This window comes from Callospermophilus lateralis, chromosome 1, assembly GCF_048772815.1.
Source record: "Callospermophilus lateralis isolate mCalLat2 chromosome 1, mCalLat2.hap1, whole genome shotgun sequence".
NCBI classification, from domain to species: domain Eukaryota; kingdom Metazoa; phylum Chordata; class Mammalia; order Rodentia; family Sciuridae; genus Callospermophilus; species Callospermophilus lateralis.
Window position 1 is genome coordinate 85,179,610 of NC_135305.1, and position 24,710 is coordinate 85,204,319.

General features: G+C 41.1%; 1 protein-coding gene across 3 annotated transcripts in view; it reads left to right on the top strand.

Annotated features, from left to right (window-relative positions):
- Creb5 (cAMP responsive element binding protein 5) overlaps positions 1 to 24,710 on the top strand; it is a 322,169-nt gene that overhangs the window by 205,815 nt on the left and 91,644 nt on the right. For all 3 annotated transcript variants that reach the window (XM_076835867.2, XM_077106107.1, XM_076835858.2), the window contains 2 exons: positions 13,237 to 13,363; positions 19,030 to 19,140. In XM_076835867.2, coding sequence (XP_076691982.1) covers positions 13,237 to 13,363; positions 19,030 to 19,140 — 238 coding nt within the window. The remainder of the gene's footprint in view (positions 1 to 13,236; positions 13,364 to 19,029; positions 19,141 to 24,710) is intronic.

A 24,710-nucleotide genomic window follows, 5' to 3' on the forward strand; every position in this document is an offset into this window, starting at 1 on the left:
CCTGGGTCCCTGCCCTTCTTTGCTAAATGCTACCTGTACTCAGGGAAAATGGGAGTCTTTCTCTCGTTCAAGAAAAGGAATGTTCAAGAGCAGCCAGTGAGGAATTACTCACCCATTTGTCCTTGACTTTGAGGAAAATATATTCATGACAGATCTGTTGCTTCCCTAAAGTGATGATTTCTGGATCTCTCCCTAAGTCAGGTCACCCACTCTGGATCATATCTGCTCATAACAGTTTAGGGTTGCAAAGGTCCTTGAAGACTATTGTTTTGGTCACTTCGTGTGTGAAGAAACAGAAACTTAGAGGCAATGAGGCCACAGCCCAGGATCACCCGGCAAGTGAAAGGTGGAGGCCATCAGTGCCCTTGTGGGCTGTTCATGTTCAAAGCAATGCCATGACGGGCTTGGTCACTTTTTTGCTTAACCATTTTATGATCTTCAAATTTACATCTGAGAAAGTACAACTCAGCCTTTCTGTTCTTGTGAGAGACTTAATTTTAGGGATCAGAGGAGAAACCAAGCTTTCAACCTAATGTGAAGGGATTTTGCAGGGGACAGTTCCTCTCCATGGGCAAACATAAAGAGGGACCTGTTCTTTAAGTCCACTGTTATTCACTTTCTGTTTCTATTAGTGATTTATTATCTGTAGCTAAAATTGACATTTACTTTCCCCATAACCCTACCACAAATTAAAATCAGGCCCTGAGTGCCTCCAGGGAAGATATTTATTAAGCTGTAGGAAGACATCTGAAATGATACCAAACTATATTTTAAACTTGAAACCCGAGGTACCACATTTGTTTGAGGGTAGGAGTAGGACTGTCTGGGGAATAATTTAGAAAACCGAGTAAGTCACCCTCTTTGGCAACATGTAGGGCCACCAGGGCAGGCAAACATGCCTTAGAAGAGACATTTAATATGTAAACCCCTGCGTGGCTTGTAACTGATCATTGAAACCTAAAGAATTTGTTTTTTCAGAATGAACTTAAAAGAAATGGAAGCCCTTTCAATCTGCATGCCCTTGAAGAAAAGATACAGATATTTCAATTATAAATACCCTAAGAAAAGGGTTGGGAGAAATATCAAAATAAAACCTATAAAAATGTAAAATTGGGTTCTGAAGTTGACCTGGGTAATAGAGGCAAAAAGTGTGTTTGGACCGGAAGTGTTTCACTTTTGCCGGGTATCATATGCATGTCTGCAGGTGTTTGTGTGTAGTGGGAGTGTTTACATGTATAGCACATCCACAATCTCAATCTCGTGACAGATCCATCCCTGTCCCCTGGGAAGTCATTCACAGTGGCTTGTTTGCTTGTGTTTCTAGTCCATCCATGAATTGTTTGGAAAATAGCAAAGCCTAGTTGAAAAGCCCTCTGAGATCCTTGTATGCAAAGTACGAAATAAATGCCAAGTACCATTGTCATGAACTTTATTGCTCCTATTCTGCTAAGTGTTTCAGATTAATATCAACTTAGCTTCATGATAAGTGCTTCTGTAAAGTGGGAGAACTTGAAAGGTAGCTCAGGGTAGATTGCACAAGGAAGAGTACAGTTTCCTAGAATCTCCACCCTTGCTTGGACTCCTTGCTCAAGTCAATGCTAACGTGATAGTCCCTAGAGATCAGGAGTGGGTCGAGTTACCATGACTCTTAGAAAGACCCCTGTCATGGGGCTGGGGGTGTGGCTGAGTGGTAGAGTGCTTGCTTAGCACTCTAAAAAATAAAAATAAAAATGATTCCTGTCATGGACATGTCACAGGGGTACAGCTGCCAGGAGATGAGAGACAGGATAGGATGAGGTAACCTCATTAAGTCATTTAACAGACCTCTGTGGGGCTCTGTGGGCCAAGCTCAGTGCTCTCTCTCCAGCCTGAGGGGCACACACATGCTGTGAGAGCACATAGCATGGACCCGCCTGGGCTAGAGAGATCAGAGCAAGTTTCCCAGAGAAGAGAATGGTGACTGTACCAGGCCTCACAGTTATGGAAGACACCCAGGTCCCTTGGAAGAGTTAGATGTTTCTGGGTCTTTTCCTCAAGCACTTCACCCCCCAAACTTAGAATAATATAGCTTTAGTTTGTACTTTAAAGGATACTGGTAATTATTTTCTGAAGATGAGTCATTTCTTGACTAGAATAGGCATTGGTCAGTTTACAGGGGCCAAATACACTTAAAATATTCCCTTGAATCATGCTCACACCACACCTGGGATGTGGGTAGGACGGCCACCTGGCTGTTCCCTGAGGAGAAAGCAGAGAGGTCACATGAAGTGCCCAGGTTCCACTCTGGGTCTGTGGCAGAGGCAGGAGGCAACCCAGAGCCTGGGCCTTGTCAGCCACACGAGGTGGCTTTGTTCAATTTCCTGGTCTCTGATGGCAGCCAGCGTTATCTCTGTCATTTCTGTCAGCCATCCTGACTGGAATAAATGAAAATAATGGACCCAACTTAGGACTCCACAAGGTCTGCCAACTAGCTACCCCCCCACCTCCTCCTCCTCCTCCGTTTTTTCCTTAGATTCCAGGCCAGACAGGGTCAAATCTATTTTTTTAAGAGCTTAATAAGAGGAAATTCCAGAACCTCAGTTAGCCATTTAATTATTTTACACTATTTGTTCTTTGGAGATCTTCTTTGCTAACTTAAATCCCATGTGCTGCTCATTTATTATTGTTATTTTGCTTCGACTGAGTTTCAAAATCACTGGTGAGCATTCCCTGAATCTAGTAATCTGGAAACTTGAAGATCATGGTTGTCACCTCCCTTCCTTCTCTAGTGTCTCTTCTATTGGCTGAAAACTTCTTAATTCCTGTTCTTTTTCCCCTTGGGACTTATTTTCTGGCTTAGTAACTATTTTCCTGGGCTTTTCTGGAACCTCCTCCAAGTTCCATAACGTTCGGCCCTCGCCTGACGAGGATTTCTTTAGCGTCTCTCATACACTCCTCCTATAGATTTTGGCTGTTTGATTCGGCAGTGGTTGAGAACAATCTTGCCACCCTCCACCAAGATGTGACCTAGGGAGGCATTTGCTAAACTTGGGGAGGCGGGGGCAATACTTCCTTCCTTGCCAGGGTTTCTTTGGAGAACAAGAGATCCTCTCAGCCATGTTGTTACTTTATCATTAAGAAGAGAACTTGGGAAATCATTCTTTTAGCAGCCTCAGGTTGCATAGTCTGTGTGTGGAGTCACAGCTGCCCAAAGCCACTCCCTCTGGACCTTGGACACATCCCCTTTCCTGCCAGTGAATCAGTGAAACTAATAAATTCCAGCACCACCTCCTAAAGAGCTGAAATAATCCCAGCAAGAGGCTGGGTGGAGGGTGCCATAAATCCTGGTCACCCGGGACAGGTATGGAAGAGACCCTGCCTCAAGATTCAAGGAGAGGTTAGATAAAGGCAGTGGGGAGGGTATCAGAGTGAGGATGCTTGCAAAATGCACTGGATGAGCAGCTGGCTGCTGCCTGGTGACCCGATGTGTCCAAGGTTCTGTTTTCCCCCAAGTCTCCTGAAACTGAAGCAATTGTCATTTGGCTACAAAATTCAGTTGTCAATTTGGAATATGAGCATGGGGGGAGTCTCCTTGTGGATTCCACCACAGATTACTCAATTAAAATACGATAACCCAAAAGCTTTGAAGCCAAAAGAAACCTAAACAGAATAGCCTACCTAGAGCTTGGTGTGGGGGTGGGGCTGTCCCTGCGGCCTGTGAGAGCTCAGGGTTCTCTGCCTCTACAGGATACCCAGGGAAGTGGGTTAGTGACAGTTTTCATGAATTATTCATCTAGGGTGAATGAATGCAAGCAGCAATCTCATGTAAATGACAAGGCTCATAATCAGAGGGCTACTTATTTGTCCACATGAAGCAAGGAGGAAGCTTATTAACAACTCACATTAGGAAGGAATTTTATTTAGAGATCTGTCTCTTTAAAGATGTATTTTTTTCCCCAACCAGTCAGATGTGCCTCACTTATTTGAGCGACATTCAAAATCGTCTTTTATTTCGTGTCTTTTGATCTGCATTTACTTGCCTTTTTCTGAGTGTAACTTTATGAATAATTGATGCAACCGAGAAGTTATTGGCTTGTTGAAAAGCCATCTCTTCATGCCTGAACGTCTGACCCATAGCTAAAGCCAAACTGTTGAGGCATTTAGGGTCTTTTATAAAAGATCTTTATAAAGCGCCTTTAGCTCGTTATAAGAAAAAAAAATATATCAGATTTTGAAAATGGGATTTTTTTTTTTCTTACAATAGTACATCAGAAACCAATCCAGCCGTGTTTTTGGTTAACTTAAATGAATCAGGCTGACTGCATGACTAATTCAGATTAATGGTGCAGAAATCAGTCATTAAAGAAGCCAAGAGGAAAAAAAAAAAGGAAGATTGATTTAATAGTCTTAACAGAATGACCATAAATTCGTATCTCTCCTCTTATTACTACTCTCTCTGCTTAAAACACTTGAAAGCACTAGTAAACATCTCTGCCTGAGTACATGCAGCGATACACTATAAAACCACACCGAGGCTCCAGCAGGATGTAGATCTGTTAGCTGTATTATGTTTTATTACTAACATTGGCTTTCTCACAGCCAGGCTTTCATTTAAAGAAAAAGAAGGTATGGTTTCCAAGACATCAGATACCACATCTATAAAACAAAGGCATCAGTTGTACAAAATTGATTCAAAACAAAAGAGAGAGAGAGAGAGACAGAGAGAGAGAGACAGAGAGAGAGAGACACAGAGAGAGAGACAGAGACAGAGACCCCAATTTGCTTTGTGTGGTATGTTTAATTTCAGATACCCCTGGTGATGAGTACTCCAAAATCACCCTTGTCAACATCAGTAAGTCCATGCAATGCAGAACCAAGATGCTAAATTGACCATAGTATGGCTGTAACTGGTGCCTTGGAGCAAGCGCTCTGAGCATTATAAAGTGCGACCTTATTGCAGGGCATGCATCCAATTTTTAGAACATTATATATATTGGAGACAGATGAGTGGTCCAGAATGATTTGTGGCCTTTTTTTATGAAATGCCTAAAATATAATTTCAAATGGAAATTAATTTAAGTGATGCAAAAACAAATGGGTCTAGGGCTCAACTGAAAGCATGGGTTCAACTTCAGGGACACTGGCAAAAAGCACAAATTGCCTTGGGGGTAGTCCCATATGCTTTTCAAGAATAGAAATGGGGTTGTATGAGGCTGTTAATGTAAATTGGAATTTCACTGATGACTTGAAAATCAATTACGTTCTTCTCATTAGTTAGCAAAGATCATTTATTGAATATTGTTTTCTCAAGAACCCTTGTTAATGGGAAAGAAGATCCTTGCTATCTATGTTTTTACTAATTCAAGAAAAATTTATTAAACACCGACAAGACACATGCACTTTCTTAAGTTTCAGAAGTCTCTGTTGTGGTACACAAGGCGGACACAATCTCTCATTTATGAAATGTATTTTCTAATTAGGAGGAAATTCATTTTTTTAAAAAAAAATCTCTGCATCATTGATGAACTCCAATCAACTGAGATGGTAAACTCTAAGAGAAAACAGAACAGACCTAATTTGTTTGTTATATCCTGCCCAATTGGAAATTTGTAAAAGAATTATGCAGATGACCTACATGGCCAAACCAGTTTTCCCCTCTGAAATGATAACACCCATTCTGATATATGTTAGGTGCTTGATTGATCTTTGATGGGTGATTGATTGATTGATTCATTGACTGACTAAATAGTGGTAAATGATAGGGGGAAGTACAGGGTACATTGAGAGTGTTACAAAAAGGGTCCATCCTGGTGTGGTTACCTAGAGAAGGCAAGGATTACATCAGGAATCTGTGGCAGGAAGGAAGCTGGAACTTTCTGGAAGGTGGGAGAGGGTCAGGATTGGTTGGAGTGTGTGGAGTCCAGGGTCACAGCTGGGGAGGCAGCAGAGGCTAGAGGGTGGGAATCTTTGGACCTTTGCCACGTTCTGTCACAGGGAGACAGACTTCCCATCCCCCAGATAGCAACCTGTTTTGACATTGCTATTTTACCAGTTTTTAGGATAAGATGGCAGACTAGGGTAAGGCAGAAAATAGGATATAGATATAGAGGAAAAAAATCCTGAACACCTAAATGTGTCATCAAAAGAAAAGTAGGAAGGGAGAAATTCTTTTTAAAAATAATTATTTATTTTACAGTAGAATGCTTTTTGACATATTGCACTCAGATGGAGCCCAGCTTCTCATTCCTCTGGCTGTACATGTTTCAGAGTCACTCCAGTAGCATAATCATACATGTAATATAGGGTGATAATGTCTTTCTCTTTCTACCATCCTTCCCATGCCCACAACCCCACCCCTCCCCTGACTCCCCTCTACACTGACCAAAATTCCTTTATTCTTTCCTATTCCCACTATGGATCAGCATATGCTTATCAGAGAAGACATTCAGCTTTGGGGTTTTGGGGATTGGCTTATTTCACTTAGCATGATACTCTCTAGTCCCTCCATTTACCTGCAAATGTCATAATTTTTTTATTTTTTAAGGTTGAGTAATATTCCATTGTGTATATGTACCACTTTTTCTTTATCCATTCCTCTGTTGAAGGACATCCAGTGTGGTTCCATAGTTTAGCTATTGTGAATTGAGCTGCTATAAACATCGATGTGGCTGAGTCACTGTGATATGCTGATTTTAAATCCTTTGGGTACAAACTGAGGAGTGGGATAGCTGGGTCAAATGGTGGACCCATCCAAGTTTTCTGAGGTAGGGAGGGAGAAATTCTTGAGGGGAAGTGTCATCTTTTTAATAGAGATCTTCTGTTGGACCTAAAGAAATCTTGAAAAAGGAAAATTCTTGTTGTTTTGTTTTAATTAATTTATTTATATTGCTTATTTAGTTTGTGGTACTAGGGATTGAACCCAGGGACTCACAAGGTTCAGGCAGGCACTTTAGTGCTGATCTCCATTCCAGCCCTTTCTAACTTTTATTCTGAGACAGGATCTCTCTAGATTGCCTAGGCTGGCCTTGAACTTGAGATCCTCCTGCCTTACCAGTACCTGGGATTACAGGTGTGTGCCACAGTACCTGGTGAGATTGCATGTTTTAATTAAAGCTGCTAGTGCATTCATACCTTTCTAGAGCTAAATGTTTCTATTTCTTTGTCTCCTTCGTTAAAAGGGGAAATATTGTATTGGCCTGTGTATCTTTAGAAGATTCGTGGTGAGACTTAGGGCAGACTATGAAGTCATTCAAAAAAGATATGGCAACAGGATCCTACTGTGTCTCCTTGAATTATTTTCAGTTAATACAATAATTAAATGATGTGCTTTTAAATGTGGGTTAAACACCTTTCTTGTCTTCCCAATTATTGCTTCTGTTGGATTTTGTCACTGTTCAGGAAAAACAAGATATTGAGGACTGATCTCTGGAGAACTAGTTTAGTTCCATTCTAAGGAAATATTTGCAAGGCCTCTTTCTGAGAAATAACATGAAGTCATTTTGCAATTCTCCAAAATTGTGGGTGAGAGAAGTCCATTTGGTTCTATAGAAGGTCTTGGTCATAAGTGGATGAATTTTTAAAGAAATAAATATGCAGGGAATATTGAACATTTTTATATTGATCAAAGTGTAGTTTCTTAATTAAAGGTAAGGACTAGTGTTCTTTAAGATTCCATACTTAAATAATTTCTTGATTGAAATATGGGGATTATCTGTTGTTTGGTGTTTCAGAATAAAATTACTTTTTATTAAACATATTTAATTTATTTAGCATGTAGTATATCTCATGTAATGCTATGAGGTAAATATCATTGTTACCTCCATTTTGCAATTGAGAAACCCAAAGCACAGAGAGATCAAGTAATTTGTCCACAATAGCACAGCTGGTACTAATGGCAGAGCTCAGATTTCAACATAGATAGTGTAGTCTGACTCCTGAACCCATGTTCTTCACTAACCATTTTATAGTAGAATTATTACACATGGAATAAATTAATATATTGTCTTTCCATTTCACATTCTAACTGATTATCGTGACAATTTGCTTTCTTTTCAAAAACAGGAATTTTAAAATTTCACGTTGTAAAAGAATGAGTAAATAAGCATTTCACAATAGAAAATGCCTTCTCTTAAGATTTAAGTGTCCATATTCTCTTCTTTAGCTATTCCCTCTCCCCACCCTGGATAAAGCCAGTTTGTCAGATTAGGCCAAAAGAATTTATTTAAGGAGATCTGGGCTGAGGTTGTAGCTCAGTGGTAGAGCACTTACCTGGCCTGTGTGAAGAAGCACCTGGGTTTGATCCTCAGGACCACCTTAAAAATAAAATAAAGGAATGTGTCCATCTATAACTAAAAATACTTTTAAAAAAAGAAGATACAAAAGAAGCACATATTTCTTTTCATAAGCAAATTCAAGCAGAGTGAGCCATCAATACCCTTTTTCTAGTGTGTGTGTGAAATGATATTACATTTACAAGAGAAATAAGTGTGGACCCCATAGACTGTAAGGCCCTTTCTCGGAACACCCTCTGTTGGGGGTCTAGTCATGTTCCAGATGTAGTCCTGGTATTAAGATCTAGATTATGGACCAACTTAATATCCCCACACGTAGACACTGACTGCCGCCTACCTTCCAGATGCTGGGTTAAGCCCTGGGCACGCACCAGTGAGGGGCTTAGAGTCTGACTCAATTAAAAGCATCTAGCTTTCATGTCAAGTCTGAGAACAGAATAGAACTCCAAGGGACTTTGAGATCGCCTACAGCCTGCCTAGTCACTGGACAGGGGAAATGGAGAACTCCAAAGTTCAGAAAAGTCTCTTCCAATGTGACCTCTGAATCTCCTACTGCCTGCCCCGACCTTCTTTCCATAGGCTTGCTCTGAAGTTTTTAAAATTTTGCTTCCCATCGAGTCCTGACATTAGTATTTCTCTATCGTCTTAAGGTTTCTTTGATGTCTATGGCCTTTCCATCTTAGAAAACTGATGTTCCAGTTTTCCTAGATAATATTCTTCATCACTGTCTTCTTCCTTTGCCTGAGCACATGGCTGGCTGGTCTGTCTGTCCTGACAGTTGAATAGGCAATCCAGGGGACCATAGGGCTTTCAAAGATCAGGGAAAGAGAGCACTCCACAGAGACCCTCTCAGGCCTTCCAAACCCACACTGTGGCCCTTGGCTCCTTAGAGAGAGCGAGGCTTGCCCGGGGGACAAGGAAGACTGGCAGACACAGTCCTGTATTTTCAGACACCCCCAGACTGGAAAACATCCTTTTTTGGGGGGAAAAATGAGGACATGAAATCGCTTGCTGTGGTACCTATCATTCTACTAAGGACAGTGAAAACACAGTCTGTCATCCTTGACATTTTAATTGAAAGAAAAGCTTACATAGATTTCAGCCGTAAGCAGTATGTTTATACAAGTGTATAAAGAGGAATAATCTGTCAAGTTGGAAAACTCTTAATGCTGCAGGACTCAGTTTAGTAATTGAACAATCCAACATGAGCTCACACATCTTACCTTGTTCCATGCCTCAATAATTTTTAGTAGAAATACTTTACCTAGAGGCATGTGGTTATTAAAAAGGAGGCTCGGCTTGCTCAAAGTCTGGAATTATTAGCTCATGGCAACAAGCCTGCACTGGAGGAAAGACTGTTGGGTCTTTGTTTTCACAACTTTATTGCTATTTTGTCATCTTACTTGCAGAATCTAATTGATGTGTTGTTTGGGGAGGTCTTTGTTTGCTTGTGTTTTTATTTTGTTGTTTTTGTTGAAGGAAGAAAATAGAATTTCGCATGGATAAGAGGGTTCTCCTGTTAGCATGTTAGCAGTTTCTCCAGTGTTTTACTACTTCATGCAAAGTCCAGGGAGCAGTGTGAATATCAAAGGAAATGGACCATGAGTTTATTTTAGCATAAAAAAATCAATAATAACTTAGTTGTGGGAGCTAGCAAGGTGTACTGGGGGAAGCTCTGTATTGCAAGCTGAGTATGAGCCCTGCTCCTTTTCATGACCTGTGTGACCTTGGGCAAATTTGAACGTACCTGGATTCAGTTTGCTCCCAAGTAAAGTGGGAATAATGCTACCTACCTACCACGTGGCATTGTTTCAAGTCATGTGAAATTTGGGCTGTGATAATGCTTTGAAAAATATGAAATGTTGTTCAAAAGCAATATAAAAAGTTTTCTGCCCATATACTATATTAAATAACAATAATTCATTTTTAGAACACATAAAGGGAATTAGACAATTAATGCAATTATTCCAATACCACTCTTGCTACAACAATTCAAGTATTCTAGACAATTGTTTGCTTCTATGAGCCTAGTTACATAGAAAATTCTTCAGTCTGGTCCTGTATTTTATTTTGTTTTTTTATTTACTGGTGCTGGGAATCAAACACACTTGTGCACGCTAGACAATTCTCTACCATTGAGCAATACTCCAGCCCTGCTCCTTGATATACTTAAGGATGGATAGGCAGTTTACTCTTTTCAGTTTTTATAGTGTAAAAGCCTAAGCAAGAAGCCTAGAGAACTCTATCAGTATGATAAGTGGGAGCTGGGAAATAATTTATAAAGTCTGTGTGAACCTCAGAATTATTCAGAATTCAAACATACAGGGATCTCAAATAACCATTTTCCCACCCAAGTATATGTTGCTAATCAGTCTGACTGGTACCATTTGGAAGCTGTTATTATAATCCCAAGAGAAGCCCAATACCCTGAAAGTCTTTCTTAATTAATGAGAAAATACTTGATATTTTAAAATCTAGTAGATCTGTGGATTGCGTGGAAATAACTAACCTAATCAGAGCATTGAATTAAATTAAACACACTATTCCCCAACTATTCCATATGATAGTTTCCATCATTTGGGTAAAATGAAAACTCATTTTAAATTTAATTACTTTTGCATTCCCTTTCACATCACCATTGAGTTGTTTAATTGATTTCTTTTTCAGAAAGAACACATCAATAAAAACTGATGACCAGGATTGTTTTTAATATGTCAGGTTAGAAACTGAACTTGAATGATGCTCACGAGCATGGTATCGTGAATCCAAGTAATACAAAGAAATGTTTTTCATTGTCTTTCCTATAACAGTGTGTGTTTGTTCCTGTTGGCCCTTGAAGCTTTCCTCTAGTGACAGATATATGGTCACAGGCAATATAAGTGTGTGCGTGCATGTGTGTGTGAGTGTGTGTGTGTGCTCGCGCATATGTAGATGCATGTATATCCATCTCTGCAGATTGGGTAGATACTAATGAATGGGTAGATGGGTGATGAGGGGTCCCCTCAATGGATCTTGCTTATTATGAAACTGGGGAGTCCAGATGATTAAACCTGGGTTTGGAGGAACTGTTACTGGACATTATATGCTGTGATATACAACAGTTTTCTTTTTAATCGCATTCCCAAACAAAACATTCAGACTGGAGAAAATAAAACAAGCTTTGTTGACAGGGCCACATTCCATACTTATCTGACTCGAGCTATTCACCTCTGAATGAAATATACTTTACAAACCTGGTGAAGTCAGAACCTTCTGTGGTATTTTGGAGCATTGGAACCAGCAGTTCCCCCAAACTGAGAAAGCTTGAGGACCTTCACCTGCTAGTCCTTATTGTCAGTGTGTACTCCAGATGCCCCAAGGGCACACATCAGGAAATACCCTTAGTACCTCATTTGCATTTCTGAAAAAATGCTCATTTCATTGTTCCCACCTACTTACATCTGCCTTTCTAGGTATGTCCGCATACATACATTCCACTAATAAAACAGATTGTGATTTGTATACATCAACGTAACTGCTGTGAAAGGGCTTTCTATTCTTTTCTAGTTCCATATATTCACCTTCCTGAGCGTATAAATCTTGACTAATTGTGACTGATCCTTCTAGGATGTGTGTGACCGTGATGGTTAGCTACATTTCCAAAAGAGCTCATGGGCAAAAAGAGTGGAAAACTTAATCTTTGGAATTTTAACAGCAATGTGAAGAAAGAACATGTTGGCATTCTCTTTCCCCAGCTCAGTCTCCCACTTCCCTGTGAGTCACCCAGAGACGCCAAAGAAGGGCCTCCTCTCCCTACTCCAAGGGAACTCTAGCAGAGACTGTGCTTCCCCTAATGGAGGCCATGCCTGGGCCTGCCTGGAGCATAGGGCTGCAGCCTTACCCAGTTCTTTGCATGAAGGGGTCTTCTTTTTTCTTTAGAACATGCACTTATTCTGAAAGTACAAGTTTCTAGCCCAACATTCAAGAATACAGTGGTTTTACATGGAAGACTCAGAGGCCCCGAGAGCTTTTTGTTTATTTGTTTTGTTTGTTGTTAAGTCTTTAATTTAATGGCTTGACATTTATATAGCTCCCCAGAGCAAACCCATCAGGAGATTGAGAATTTAGCCAGGGAGGTCAGTTGTTTGCCATTTTTAATAAACACAAATAATTCCCTTTTTCCCTCAGCTCCACATTCCCTGGCTCATTAAATCAATGTAAGGCTCTGTAAGTTTTCTGGGATTTTTTTTTTTTTTTTTTCAAATTGAAACAACAGCTCAAACTGTGTACTCCCCGAAGGAATGCTTACCCAAGTTCTGCAGGTCAGGCCCAAATCAGTTTTCTGTCAAACAGCCTAACACCTCGAGTTATTAGGAAATGAGAGCTTGGTGATGGAGAGCTCACCGGGGAAAGGCTGGCCACAGTGCTGTGACCCATGGGCGGGCTGCTTTGGTCTGTGTCCTGACTTTGTTTCCTTCCACTCATTGTGAAAAAGTCAAAACCGATTTCTGTCAGGAATTCACAAATGAAGTTTATCCAGCAAATTCAGAGAATGAAAGTGTATCCAGAGCAAAGCCAGGTGAGCTTCCAGGCAGAGAGGTGTGGGAGAGTGTGTGTTGAACACATGGAGCCAGATCTCCAGCCCTGAGACCCTTTAAGGCTCAGGCCCAGGATTCCACCACAAAATCCCTTTCCTTAGAAGCAAGGGCTATGGGAGATTTACTGGCTTGTTTCTATTGAACATCAGTTAGATAACAGGGATCAGGAAACGAAGTAGAATTTGATGTGTTATCTAGGAAGCAGCAAAGGAAATCAGGCTTGTATTTTATTTGTTATTATTTCCCTAATATCCACAATTATGTGGCTGTCCCATCAGTGGGTCTGATCTGCTGCACGTTGGACGGGTGGTGTCCCCACTGGTCCTGGACTCTGGTCAGACAGGCTCAGAGCACTGGAAATAATGTTTGTTTGTTTTCTTTGTTTCCAGGCCTGTCCCAGGCTCTCTATCTTCTCTACTACATCTCCACAACAGACAGAGACAGCCCATGCCAGCCTCCATGCCTGGGACCCTGCCCAACCCTACAATGCCAGGATCTTCTGCCGTCTTGATGCCAGTAAGAGTTTCTGGGTATCTCTTTGGAGCGCCTCACTCCAACTATGGCTTGCCACTCTTTTGGCTTTTTTTTTTTTTTTTAATGGTACTGGGGGTTGAACTTAGGGCCTCATGCTTGCTAAGCATGCACTCCATCACTACTTTTCTACTCACGACATCCGCCAGCCTGTGGCTTGCCACTCTTAAAAGAGGAAAGGGAAAACTGACCTCTAAGCTGTCTGTCAAGAAAGCAGCTGCTTCAGAGGGGAGGGCTGAGCTTGAATAAAGTCTTGCAACCCTGTTTCAGGAATCAAGCATAAATTGCACTTGCTCAGGGCTTTGAAGTGCCAGTTTGCCTTTGGGCCCCGTTGCCCATCCCCAGGCATCCTGCTGACTTTCCTGGACTTCAGCACCTTGCTATGAGACAGGGTCTCATCTTCTTGCTGGTGATAACTGGTTCAAAACTAGAGATGGTTTAAATTATACAGGAGAATGTTCACAGGTTATGTGCAAATGCTAAGCCATCTGATACAGAAGATTTGAGTGTCTGCAGATTTTAGTTTCAAAAGGGAAGGGGTGTTCTGGAACCAGTTCTCTGCAGATATTGATGGATGACTGCAGTCGGGAGTCCCCAACTTGAGTTGTATACAGTGGCTTTAAATTGCCAGTGAGTGGTCTAGCCAGAACTGAAAGTTATAATTATAGTAATAACGATAATAATGATCATATATAATAGCTGCTAATATGTGTTTATCCATATCATGTTCCATAAATTATGCTAGCAGCATTTATTGAGTACTTACCATATGTTGGTCACTTTCCAAGTACTTTGTTAACACAAGGAACAACATTCTGAGATGAGTCTTTTCTGTCCCCATCTTCTGAAGGAGCAAAGTCAGGCAAGTCACTTGTTCAGCTGAAAAGCAGAGCTGTGGAGTCTTGAACCCAGAGATTCTGTCTCCAAAGCCCATTCTTTCACCTACTAAATGATATGTACATTTCCTCCCTTCACTTTCACAGCAAACCCATGAGGTAGGTACTGTTATTATACTGATCTTACACATGAGGAAACAGAGGCAGAGAGACTGAGTTTCTTGGCTGACGTCACACAGCTGATAGGTGATAGAATTGGGATTTAAATTCAGGTAGTCTGACTCCTGAGTCTCTACTCATACTCATCATATGATCCCTTCTGAAAGCAATAGATAATCATACCAGAATGATTCTGAATAATGCAAAAGCAGTTTCTCTGTCCTTCCACCTCCTCTCTTTCCTTCTTCCCTAGATTGTGTGTTGGTGAATATAACTGGTGGTGTTATTTACAGGGCTGCAGGACTTCTCTAAAGCCCTACATTCAACAAAAACCTTCCAACAACTGATTAGCAGTATTTTGCAAAGCATTTGAAGGAATTCTCCATGTTGTTAGATCATTTTATCCTCACAGCAATCCTGTGGGGATATGGTATCTATAATTACTGATATAATCGTCTCACAGGTGATAAGCCAAGTAAGAAGTTTTGAAGGGAGTTGTCCAAGGTCACGTGGCTTAGGAGTGTAGTAAATGGAATGCACATCTCAGCTCACCTGAGAGGTCAGACAGGCCCTAGTGAAGGATTGTGTGTGCTCCTTTCTGTAGGGGGATGCTAGGGAATACAGAAGGGCTTGTGGACTCAGTTGAGAGCAATTGGCCTGCCCACTACAGATGCCTGGTTGTCCAGGCTAGAAGCAGCCACTGTAACCTTGAGCTAGAGGGTGGACAGGTGATGCCAATTGACTTCACCTGCAATGCTCTCCCTAGACATTTTTTTAGATGGTGGAGAACAGCACCTCAGTGCAGTTATCCCAGATTTTATTCAATTTAACCAATTGTACCGAAGTTTCCATCACAAGTTGTCTTCCTTTAGGTTCTGACTTCCTCTTGTCCAAAATTAGTATTCAGAAAAATACTGCTACAAACAACTTTCCCAAAATCTCAGTTTGGCTAAGCTGTGGACCATTCCTAGGGACAAAGTTAGGACACTTGGGCTGAGAAAAGGCACCTGGCACCAGTTTCCACATTATCCCATCATACAGCCTGACCTCTTGTTCATACTTCAGGATAGAAGCAAAGATTCAGGTTCATGGTCAAGAGCCAGTATAGACTAAAAGGCAGGGAGGCCACTCCCACGGGAATTCTCAAAGCCTTGTGCATGACGTGTAGAGCTGCCATGACAGTAGGTGTCAGTCGAGAGCAGTGATTTTTTCCGCTGGAGGTGGTTCTGTCCCCCAGGGGGTATTTGGCAAAAACCGGATATGATGTTAGTTGTCAGCACTGGACTGGCATGGGGAAGCTGGTATCTAGTGGATAGAGGCCACAGATGCTGCTAAGCATCCTATAATACACAGGATAGTCCCCACAACAAAGAGTTCCTTGATCCAAAATGTCAGTGCTGAGCTTGAGAAGCCCTGGTCTTGAGTGAAGCAAATGTTACTAATGGAGAATAATGCAATGTCTTTCAGAAGTAGATCCTAAGAGTTCCAGGCCCTAGAAATCCAGACTTTTCTTCCTTAGTGTCCTGTCACCAGCTCCTCTGCTATAACTTGGACATTCCAAAGACGGTTGAAGGGTAGTTTCTTTCCCTAAAGATCCCGCTCTGGGAAACCACAATTCCCTGGGCTTAAATCTTCAGACTGTGTCTTTAGGTGAAGGTGAGATTTATACCTGATTTGTAATGCCTGCTGCCAGGATGCACATTTCACAAAACATAGGTCAGAAAGAAAATGATGTCATCATTTATTCATTCCACAAACTTCTGTTGAGCACCTTTTGTATGCAAGCACAGTGCTAGATGATGGAGATTAAGAAGACCAGGGCAGGTTTTGCCTGCAAGGACTTCACAGGGTGTAATTTCTTGTCTTGAAAGTCAAATGCATTAATAATTTGGGAACATGAACTTTACATTTACTATTACAAAAGCTCAGTGACATATATACAGTCTAGCTTTTATTTTCCAGTGTGTGAAGAGGGGAAAATTCTTTATTTGGGAGTTATTGTGGTGCTGGGGATTGAACCCAGGGCCTTGCACATGCTAAGCAAGCACTATACCCACTGAGCAGCACGCCCGAGTCCCTGCCTGGATGTTTACCAGCAATGCTGAATATTACCCATTATTGAACAAACTTGTTCCATCTCATGGCCTCTTAATTCCAGGCAACTTTTTAAAGTTGAGCTCACAGTGCAGATGGGGCCTTGTCCTTACTTCGAGGAGGCGCTTTGCCCACACTGTATGTCTATGTGACAATCGTCAGTAAGATGGAAAATGCAATATTTTTTAATAGATAGAAAAATGAAGCCAGTTTGAAACCAGTATATGATGAGTCATGGAGTAGAAATAGTCATAGATGAAAACTTTTCCCAAAAATGGAAGGCTTGCTGACTCTGGATTCAGAAGCCACGAGCAGACTGCTCTCCGCTCTTGGTACAGCTGGTAGTTTAGAAGACACTGGACAACATCTGTACTTATAAAAGATCCTTCTTTGGAAAATTGAAGAGAAAAAGCTCATTTGGACTTGGGTTTCCCTCTCAAAGAGGAAGAAGGGGTCAAATGCTATTCTGACTCTCCCATTTCCAGCCTCTGAGAGTGAGGATTATAAGTAGTATGTATTTTTCCCACTTTTTTTATTGGTGCATTATGGTTATACATACTGATAGGATTTGTAGTAATACAAATTTGTATTAATGTAGCAATACATTTTGGGAGGCAATTAAACTCTTGACTTCTTTATGACTTACCCACTAGAGCACATGAATGTACCTAATGGCACTGAACTTGATGAACTTCATGGCACTTACCACTGGTCAAAATGGTACATTTTATGTTAAATGTATTTTACAATTTTTAAAAAAGTGATTGAAAGATTAGACTTTTAGGCTGCCCAGAGATTTAGGAGATACATGGAGTGAATGTTTTATTTTTACTGAATTGATAAGGCTCAAAGAGTTTTACTGAAATACTCGGGAATACATGGAAAATTTGCTTTTACTAGCTCCTCTTGAAAGTTTCCTGTATCCACACCTTGCAGGATAACTGATCAACTTATTGGCTAAAATCAGGCTAAGCACCCACCTGTCAGTCAGGAGAGAGCTTTTCGCTAACACTTTTACTAATTCAAAGACGAATGTCATAATTGTACCCAACCCCTGGAGTAGACACAAAAGGAATCACAGTGGCAGAATCTCGGCAAGAGAAGGCCCCTTGACTAAGCACGGTCATTTAGTTCAGTGATCACACTCAAGCTTCCCTCTAATTGGTGGGATTTCCGTGCTCCACCCTTTGAACCTCTGCTGATTAGAAACACCCATATTTTCCAACACTTCTCAGGTTAACTTAGAGTGAATACCTGGCTCCCCAAATTCTCAGCCATTGTTTTTATGTCCACCCTTTGGTAATTATATTGAAGAATTGGTTTTCCCTCTGAAGAAAGTCCAGTTATTTTCTCGGTGATATTAATAATAAATGTACTTGCTTTAGCTTATTCTGTGAAGTGTTCATTTTCTACCAAATAGAAAATATTATTAATAAGTTCTTCCTGGACTCAAATAGAAATTTTGCTGTAGAATTTGAGCAATCCCTAATCCGAAAATTCAAAATCCAAAACTTGGTTGTGCCAACATGATGCCACAATTGAAAAATCCCACATCTGTCCCCATGTGATAGTGGTAGTCAAATGTGGGAGTGTTCAACATACTGTATACAATTACCTTCAGCCTATGCATATATGGGGTATATGAAACATAAATGAGTTTCATGTTTGGACTTGGGTCCTATCCTAGCATATCTCATTATCATATGCAAATATTTGAAAAATCTGAAAATATCCTAAATCTGAAGCACTTCTGGTCCCAGGCACATTGGATAAGGGACACTTACATTGCATTTACTTCTTAATGGGCATACCCTGAAGACAAAAGTGACATAACTCTGCTCAGGTATTTGGATGATGTTAATTCTGGAGGAACAGAAGGCCAGAGGAGGATACTGCAGGAGCAGTCGTTCATGTGTAATCCAAACCCTGCAGCCACCTAAGGCTCAGTTCTTCAGTGAGGCCTTGACCAAGTTAAGAAGGAAAAGATACACCCAGGCAGTGGCTTAAACACTCCTGCTGCCTCATTTCAACTGTATTTATGGAATGGAGCAACAGGAAGACCCAGTGCATTGGGAAATGTGGCTTTTAAGATTGTTTATTTTTCCTTATTCCCCCAAAGATTCATGTTTACTATATAAAACTTATAGGGGAATATATCAAAGATATCCTGAGATACCACTTGGTATATTATATATCCTTTTAGCATTTTTCTATGTATATATTATTTCTTACAGCCATAAAAATTAGCATAATTAGTGGTACTTGGAATGGGTGCAAAAGTGGAAATATTCAGTGATTTTGTTTGGAAATCATCTTTCATGACATCACAGTTCACTTTGCATAGGGAATCTTCCTAGAAGGCACAGCTTTGGGTGATTCCTTGATGTGCTTGGTTCAGCTCAAGGCTCAGGAGTGCATTGCTCACCATGTACCAAGCCTTTGGGTTTCTGGGGCTTCTTTAAAGAAATGCTAAAGGATCTGCTTGAAAGGGAAGTGGCATCTTTGTCTATGCCTTGACTGTCTTTCTCAGACTTCTAATTCTGTTGCTTTCCTTTCTCTTAGATGGAGAGACAAATGTCAGTGAACTCCAGCATCATGGGGATGCAAGGTCCAAATCTCAGTAACCCCTGTGCTTCTCCCCAAGTCCAGCCAATGCATTCAGAAGCCAAAATGGTAAATAACTGCTATAATCATCCTTTTATTACTTCATGAATTTTTCTTCTGATTTCTACTCTGACACCCAAATGTCAGTTAAGCCAGGTAGAAGGCTTCCTCCCCTCCCCCCGCGCCCCCCCCATTGCTCTTTCTCTAGAAAGGCAGAGTTCAGAGATTGGCTCCCTTTGAAGATATTTGTTACAGAGCCTTGGCATCAGATAAGCATGTCCCAAGTGTTAGATTGGCGCTGGTGTTAATGAAAGGGACAATTGAGGTTTTGGGAGATCCATAGAAGTTGGGGTGGGATTTACTCATCATGTGAAATAATCCAAAGTTCTAAGTCCTTCTTCAAGGTAATTACAGCTTCAGTGAACTTTTCTTGTCCCAATGTCATTAACACAGACCTTTAATTCTTAAGTACACACTGTTATGGAAATGCTTGGTGGTTTTTTGTTATAGTTGTCAGATGTGGTATTGATTTGAAAGGATGAGAGGCTTCATTTCCTTGCAACCTGTACTAAAAAGCGTGACTTCAGGTGACAAGGTTCAGTGACTTTTAACGTGATATTTGTGTGCGCTGAGGTCATTCTTTCCAATCTCAGTGATAGATTTATGCATCTATATTCCACTAAAGATTGATAAAGCCATGCCCCTCTCTCTCTGCAACACAAAGTAAACTTGCTAGTACTATTTAGAGAAGTTATTTAAAGTAGGTCATTCAGTGTTTGCTTAGTTAAATTCTAACACCAAAATTAGTCAAGTATCAAGTGACTGTAAAATACAGCCCAGCAGATTTTTCAGTGTCTGATATTGTATAAGGAAGGCATTTGCTAGAACTTTGAGGTTTGTCTGGTCTACTGACTGCACTGGAGACTGTGCGTGTTGGTTTGTGTGAGGAGGTTATGGACAGTTCTGAAAGCTATCCATCACCTCCCACACGGGGTGGAGCCAGCCCCAGGGACTTCCTTTTCAATGTCAGCACGTTTTTTTTGAAGCCCGTTTTGGTCACTTTCGCTTAGAAACTTCACTCATCTGATGTGCAGCTTCTTGACCCGAGAAATCAACTGAACTCCCAGTGTTGGCTACTTTGGGCAAATAAAATCTGTGGTCAAGAGAGCTCTCTTTACTGTGCCACAGCCCCCGTGACGTGCCAAATGGCACCAGCCTTGCAGCAAAGCTCATTAAATCTTTTTGGATTTGGCAAATATTTTTTCAACTCAAACCCTTTCAGAGCCAAACCAAATACTTGCTGGCAGAATAAAGTTCAAACTGGCATCTGTTTTGGAGACCAAAGTAATGCCATTTACCTTCTTTTTTTTTTAAAAAAAAAAAAAAAGGAAAATAAAAAATGAACTGTGAAGGTACTTAAGAAAAAAACAAAATTAATTTCTTCATTTGCAAATGAATAGTGTTGTGGTTCTGGGTCTGAGACAGTACGCCCCCATCTGGATGGTTCTGGAATCTTCTTATTCCTTCAGGGTCTGCCGTTTGAAGGATTTTCTAGACAAACTTTAGATGGATTCTAAGTTCCAATTCCAAACAGATTTCTCTGCTAATTGATTTTTCACTGGATTTTATACCACCACTTGACCACCACCCTATCTCTCCAATTGTTAGCAAAGAAGGAATATGCCCCCCAAAGTAGTACAGATTGAGAATTATGTACATGCATGCAAGATATCATATAATTGTGCAAATTAATGGTGAATAATGTTGCTGGAAACAAAAGAGAATTGGTCTGTACTTATAAAAATAGTGTTAGCCAACAAACCTTTGCTGAGTTGGATTCACTGAGCAAGCACACCACTTTGCTGATTCATGTTCTAAGTGAATAAATATTTCCAGGCCCATGAGGTCGGGGCTAATGAACTCAACCATGGATATGGGGCCCAGGGAGCACAGTTATTCTTTCTGCCTCCAACTCCCACCCCTACTATCCCTGTTATTGCTAATACATTAATCCAAAGGGGGAAATGGTACTATTGCCCACTTATGTTTAGAAGAATAGCATTTACTTAGTTGTGTGCAAAAGCGTTAAGTAAGTGAATTATAATATGTCATTCAGCATTTCTGATCTTATTCTGCCTGTTTTATTCACTGGAGAAACCGGTCATTGCCACCAGCTAACCACATGGTATTTTCTAGCAGCTTTGGGGCTAATCAGATGAAAATGTTTTATGAAATCCAAAGTAGTGAGGCAGGGAAAAAAAAAAATCTTCCACGATTTTAATGTCAGCCAGAGCCTCTCCAGGTTTCTCTGAACGATGGGCTTTGTTTTTCTATGCCTAATTTTCTTCCTGTGTAAGATTGGAATGGATTCCAGATTTCAACTGAGAGTCTTGTTTCACTGTTTTCAAGGACTTTTCCTTAGGTCACACATGGGCTATTGTGATGAATGCACTCGGCAGGGTGTGTTCTCAGAGCACACAAGTAACCAGAGAGCTAAAGGGAGGTGTTGCCCACACAGTGCCACCGCAGGCTTTCTCTCCTGGGGACAGTGTCAGAGGGTTCATTGCAAACTCCCTATTGCCCCAGACAAAAGACATCACCCCGAATCTCTGGTGAAACATGGAGGTCTGGGAGGTGGACAAAAGCTTAAGACAGGTTCGCTTTCAAAGCACAACTTTGTTAGAGGCCATCTGACTAGGGGCTTTCCCATCGGAATGCATCTGTTTTCCTTGCAGAACCTCAATCATTTCTGTTGCAGGAGAGAGCAAAACGGGTATTCTTAACAACCTCTCAAGTGTGTCAATCTGGGGCATCCTAAATCAGGAAGCACACGTGCCGATCTTTGGATCTAATGCACATTAGTATCAATGAACTGTCCAATCGACTGTTACCATCATTCTGACTGATTATGTTTTAGTTTTATGGCTTGTTTCTTTTCTGCAGAATTAGGCCAGTGGGCATATGGCTTCATGATTATACAAGTGCATCTACGCATACTAGGTTTCCTTGGGCAGAGCAGACTCAAAGCCCTGAGAGACTTCCATCTTTCTGACTACCCCCAATCGGTTCTTCTTTCCAGATTCTTGGGTTCTGGGTGTTTAGGTAGAAATGGGGTCGGCTAGGAAGAAATACACTTAGCATTCAAAGGGGAAATGGGAGGGAGGAGAAGTCGGAGGGTAGGGGAAGTGTGAATCACAGTGGGACAGGTTTCCAGTCTCTGCAGTGTTCAGAAGGCTCTGGAGTGAAGGGACTACAGCATCCAGAGTCTCGCAGATGTGTGTTCATTTCTTTTGGGGGGAATTGAGCCAATTTTATCTCACTTTTGTTTAATAAATTGAAAAAAAAACTTGTTTTAAAGAAATTGATAATAAGTTTAGTAGCCAAATAAGCAGTCAGGGGTTGGGGGATTCATCCATCTACCTATCTCACTAAGAATGAGGCAACCACGATTCTAGAAACTGATTAGAAGAAGTGATGGCATATAAATGGCTGTTCTCTGGGGGCTTTGGAAGCCCTACCCACATCTTAGCTTCAGTTTGGAAGGGGTTAGTAAAGGCTAGAGAGTATTGATATGAGGAAGAAGGTATTTTTGGCTGTGACCTAATTTTGTCCTCAATAGCACCATGACAAAAGCATTGGCCCCACTTTATAGCTGAGACTGTTAAGGCTCTGAGAGGTTTAAAAGCTGGCTAAATGAAACATCACTTGGCCAGGCTGATCTCACTCGTGATCAAAGCTCTTTGATCATTACATTGATTGTTTGGATTAAAAATATCACAATATTAAGCTGTCAGTAACTTTCAGATTAAATCAAATTCTTTTGAGTTTATTTATATTTACATATAAAAGATGGCAAGGATAGTTCAGCCTCCAGATCACCTGGAGAAGATGCAGAGTGGTTGGTGGTGTGGAGCTTCTCCCTGGTTGATCCAGTGCTCTGTAGACACAAACTAACCCAGCTCCACTGCCTTTCACCCTAACACATTTTTGTCTTGTCTATCTCATTCTCCATGTCCATCTCTCTCAGTTGCTTTCCTTCAACATCTAGGTTCCTTGAAATGTAAAAGGTCCCATGCATCAGGTCTGAATTCAATCAAGTCCAGTTGAAATAATGGGAGGGGACCAAACCTCACTAAGGAGAAAGGGTGGGATGGAGTGGGCAGGGACAAAGGTGGGGATGAGAAGGAAAGGATAAAACCAGATAAATTCCAAGCCAAGTAAGCAGCCTATAAAGAGGAGCTGACTACATTTGATTTCTTTGAAAGAGACTGGCAAACAGCAGCCATCCTATTTCTTTTTTCCCCCTTGAGAGAAAAGCAATAGTAGAAAATAGAAGTCCTACTATCGCTGCCCTCGTATGAATTGAGAGAGGTTGTCAACACCTCGAGCTGTTTCTTCCATGGTGATGATCTGTCATGCTTTATTTTGGTCATTGATTGTCAATACCTTGTCTATAGTTAAGTTTATGGTTAATTGAATAAATACCTAAGTATATGCATTAATGAATGAATGAAAAAAAAAGACTGTCTAGTCAAGGCTTTTCAGAAATGGAGGGTAATTAGAAAAGGCCTTGTCTGAACCCCTCTTTTCATAGGGGAGGCCCCCAAGGCCCACTAAAGACTAAGAGGGATCCCTGCATCATTTAAGAATAAAGCTAGCCAACAAGCTCCAGCCTTCCCATTTCTACCCAAGGACTGTTCCTTTTCGGTCAGCTCTACTGATAAATTACTAACAGTGCTGCTGTTGGCTTCTGGTTTCCTCCCCACACACTGGCAGACAAGAACTACGGCAGTATAATGAGCCATCCGTGGTTAAATATCCACTTTGTTTTGAATGTCAACCTGGGTGTGTTTGTGTTTGCCTTTTCCCTCCCTAATTATCGGGCTGGATGACTGTTTGCCTATGAGTGCCCCTTGGCCACCCACTGTCCAGCAGATAAATCACAGAGAAGCCTGTCTCCCTATGGAACTGCCTGGAAAGTCTATGCATCTGAAGAGACACTCTCCAGGTAACATCTCTCGGACACTCTTGAGAAACGCAGTTCTTCGATTTGCCTATTTGCCTTAATCTTCCCCAGCTTCATTTCCTAAGTTTAGGAATAGAGAGCCCTGAATGATCTGGCTGTCTGCTTGGCGCTCTGCAGCCAGGCAGGAAGGGCTGTTGGCTTTAAGGAAGTGCTCATTAACTTTTGAATCAGGCCAGAGGACCTGTGTCCTGCAGCTAGCAATCAGAACACAATGATGGTCTGAACTAAAGTGACCACTGGGTTTTTTTTTTTTCAGAATCATCCTGCTTCACAGCTTGAAAACCATTGTTTGACGGGTAGACCAGTAGGAATTATGTAAGATAACGACGACCTGTGCTCTCACTTAATAATATGCAATTTGCCTTCTTAAGGTAGAAAACAGTAACTGTCAACATTAAGCTAGCACTTATGTATATGGCAAGAACCATATCAAGCATGTTGGCCATGTGTTCTCATTTAGTCCTGACAATAGTCTGATAAGGGAGATACTGTTCATCTCATTTTCCAAAGGATACGCTGAGGTGTTGGGTGATTTCTGGAAACACACATAGCTGGTGAAATTTGGTGCTGGTATGTGAACCCAGGCATTGGGCCTTTGGTCCTGGTCCTTAAT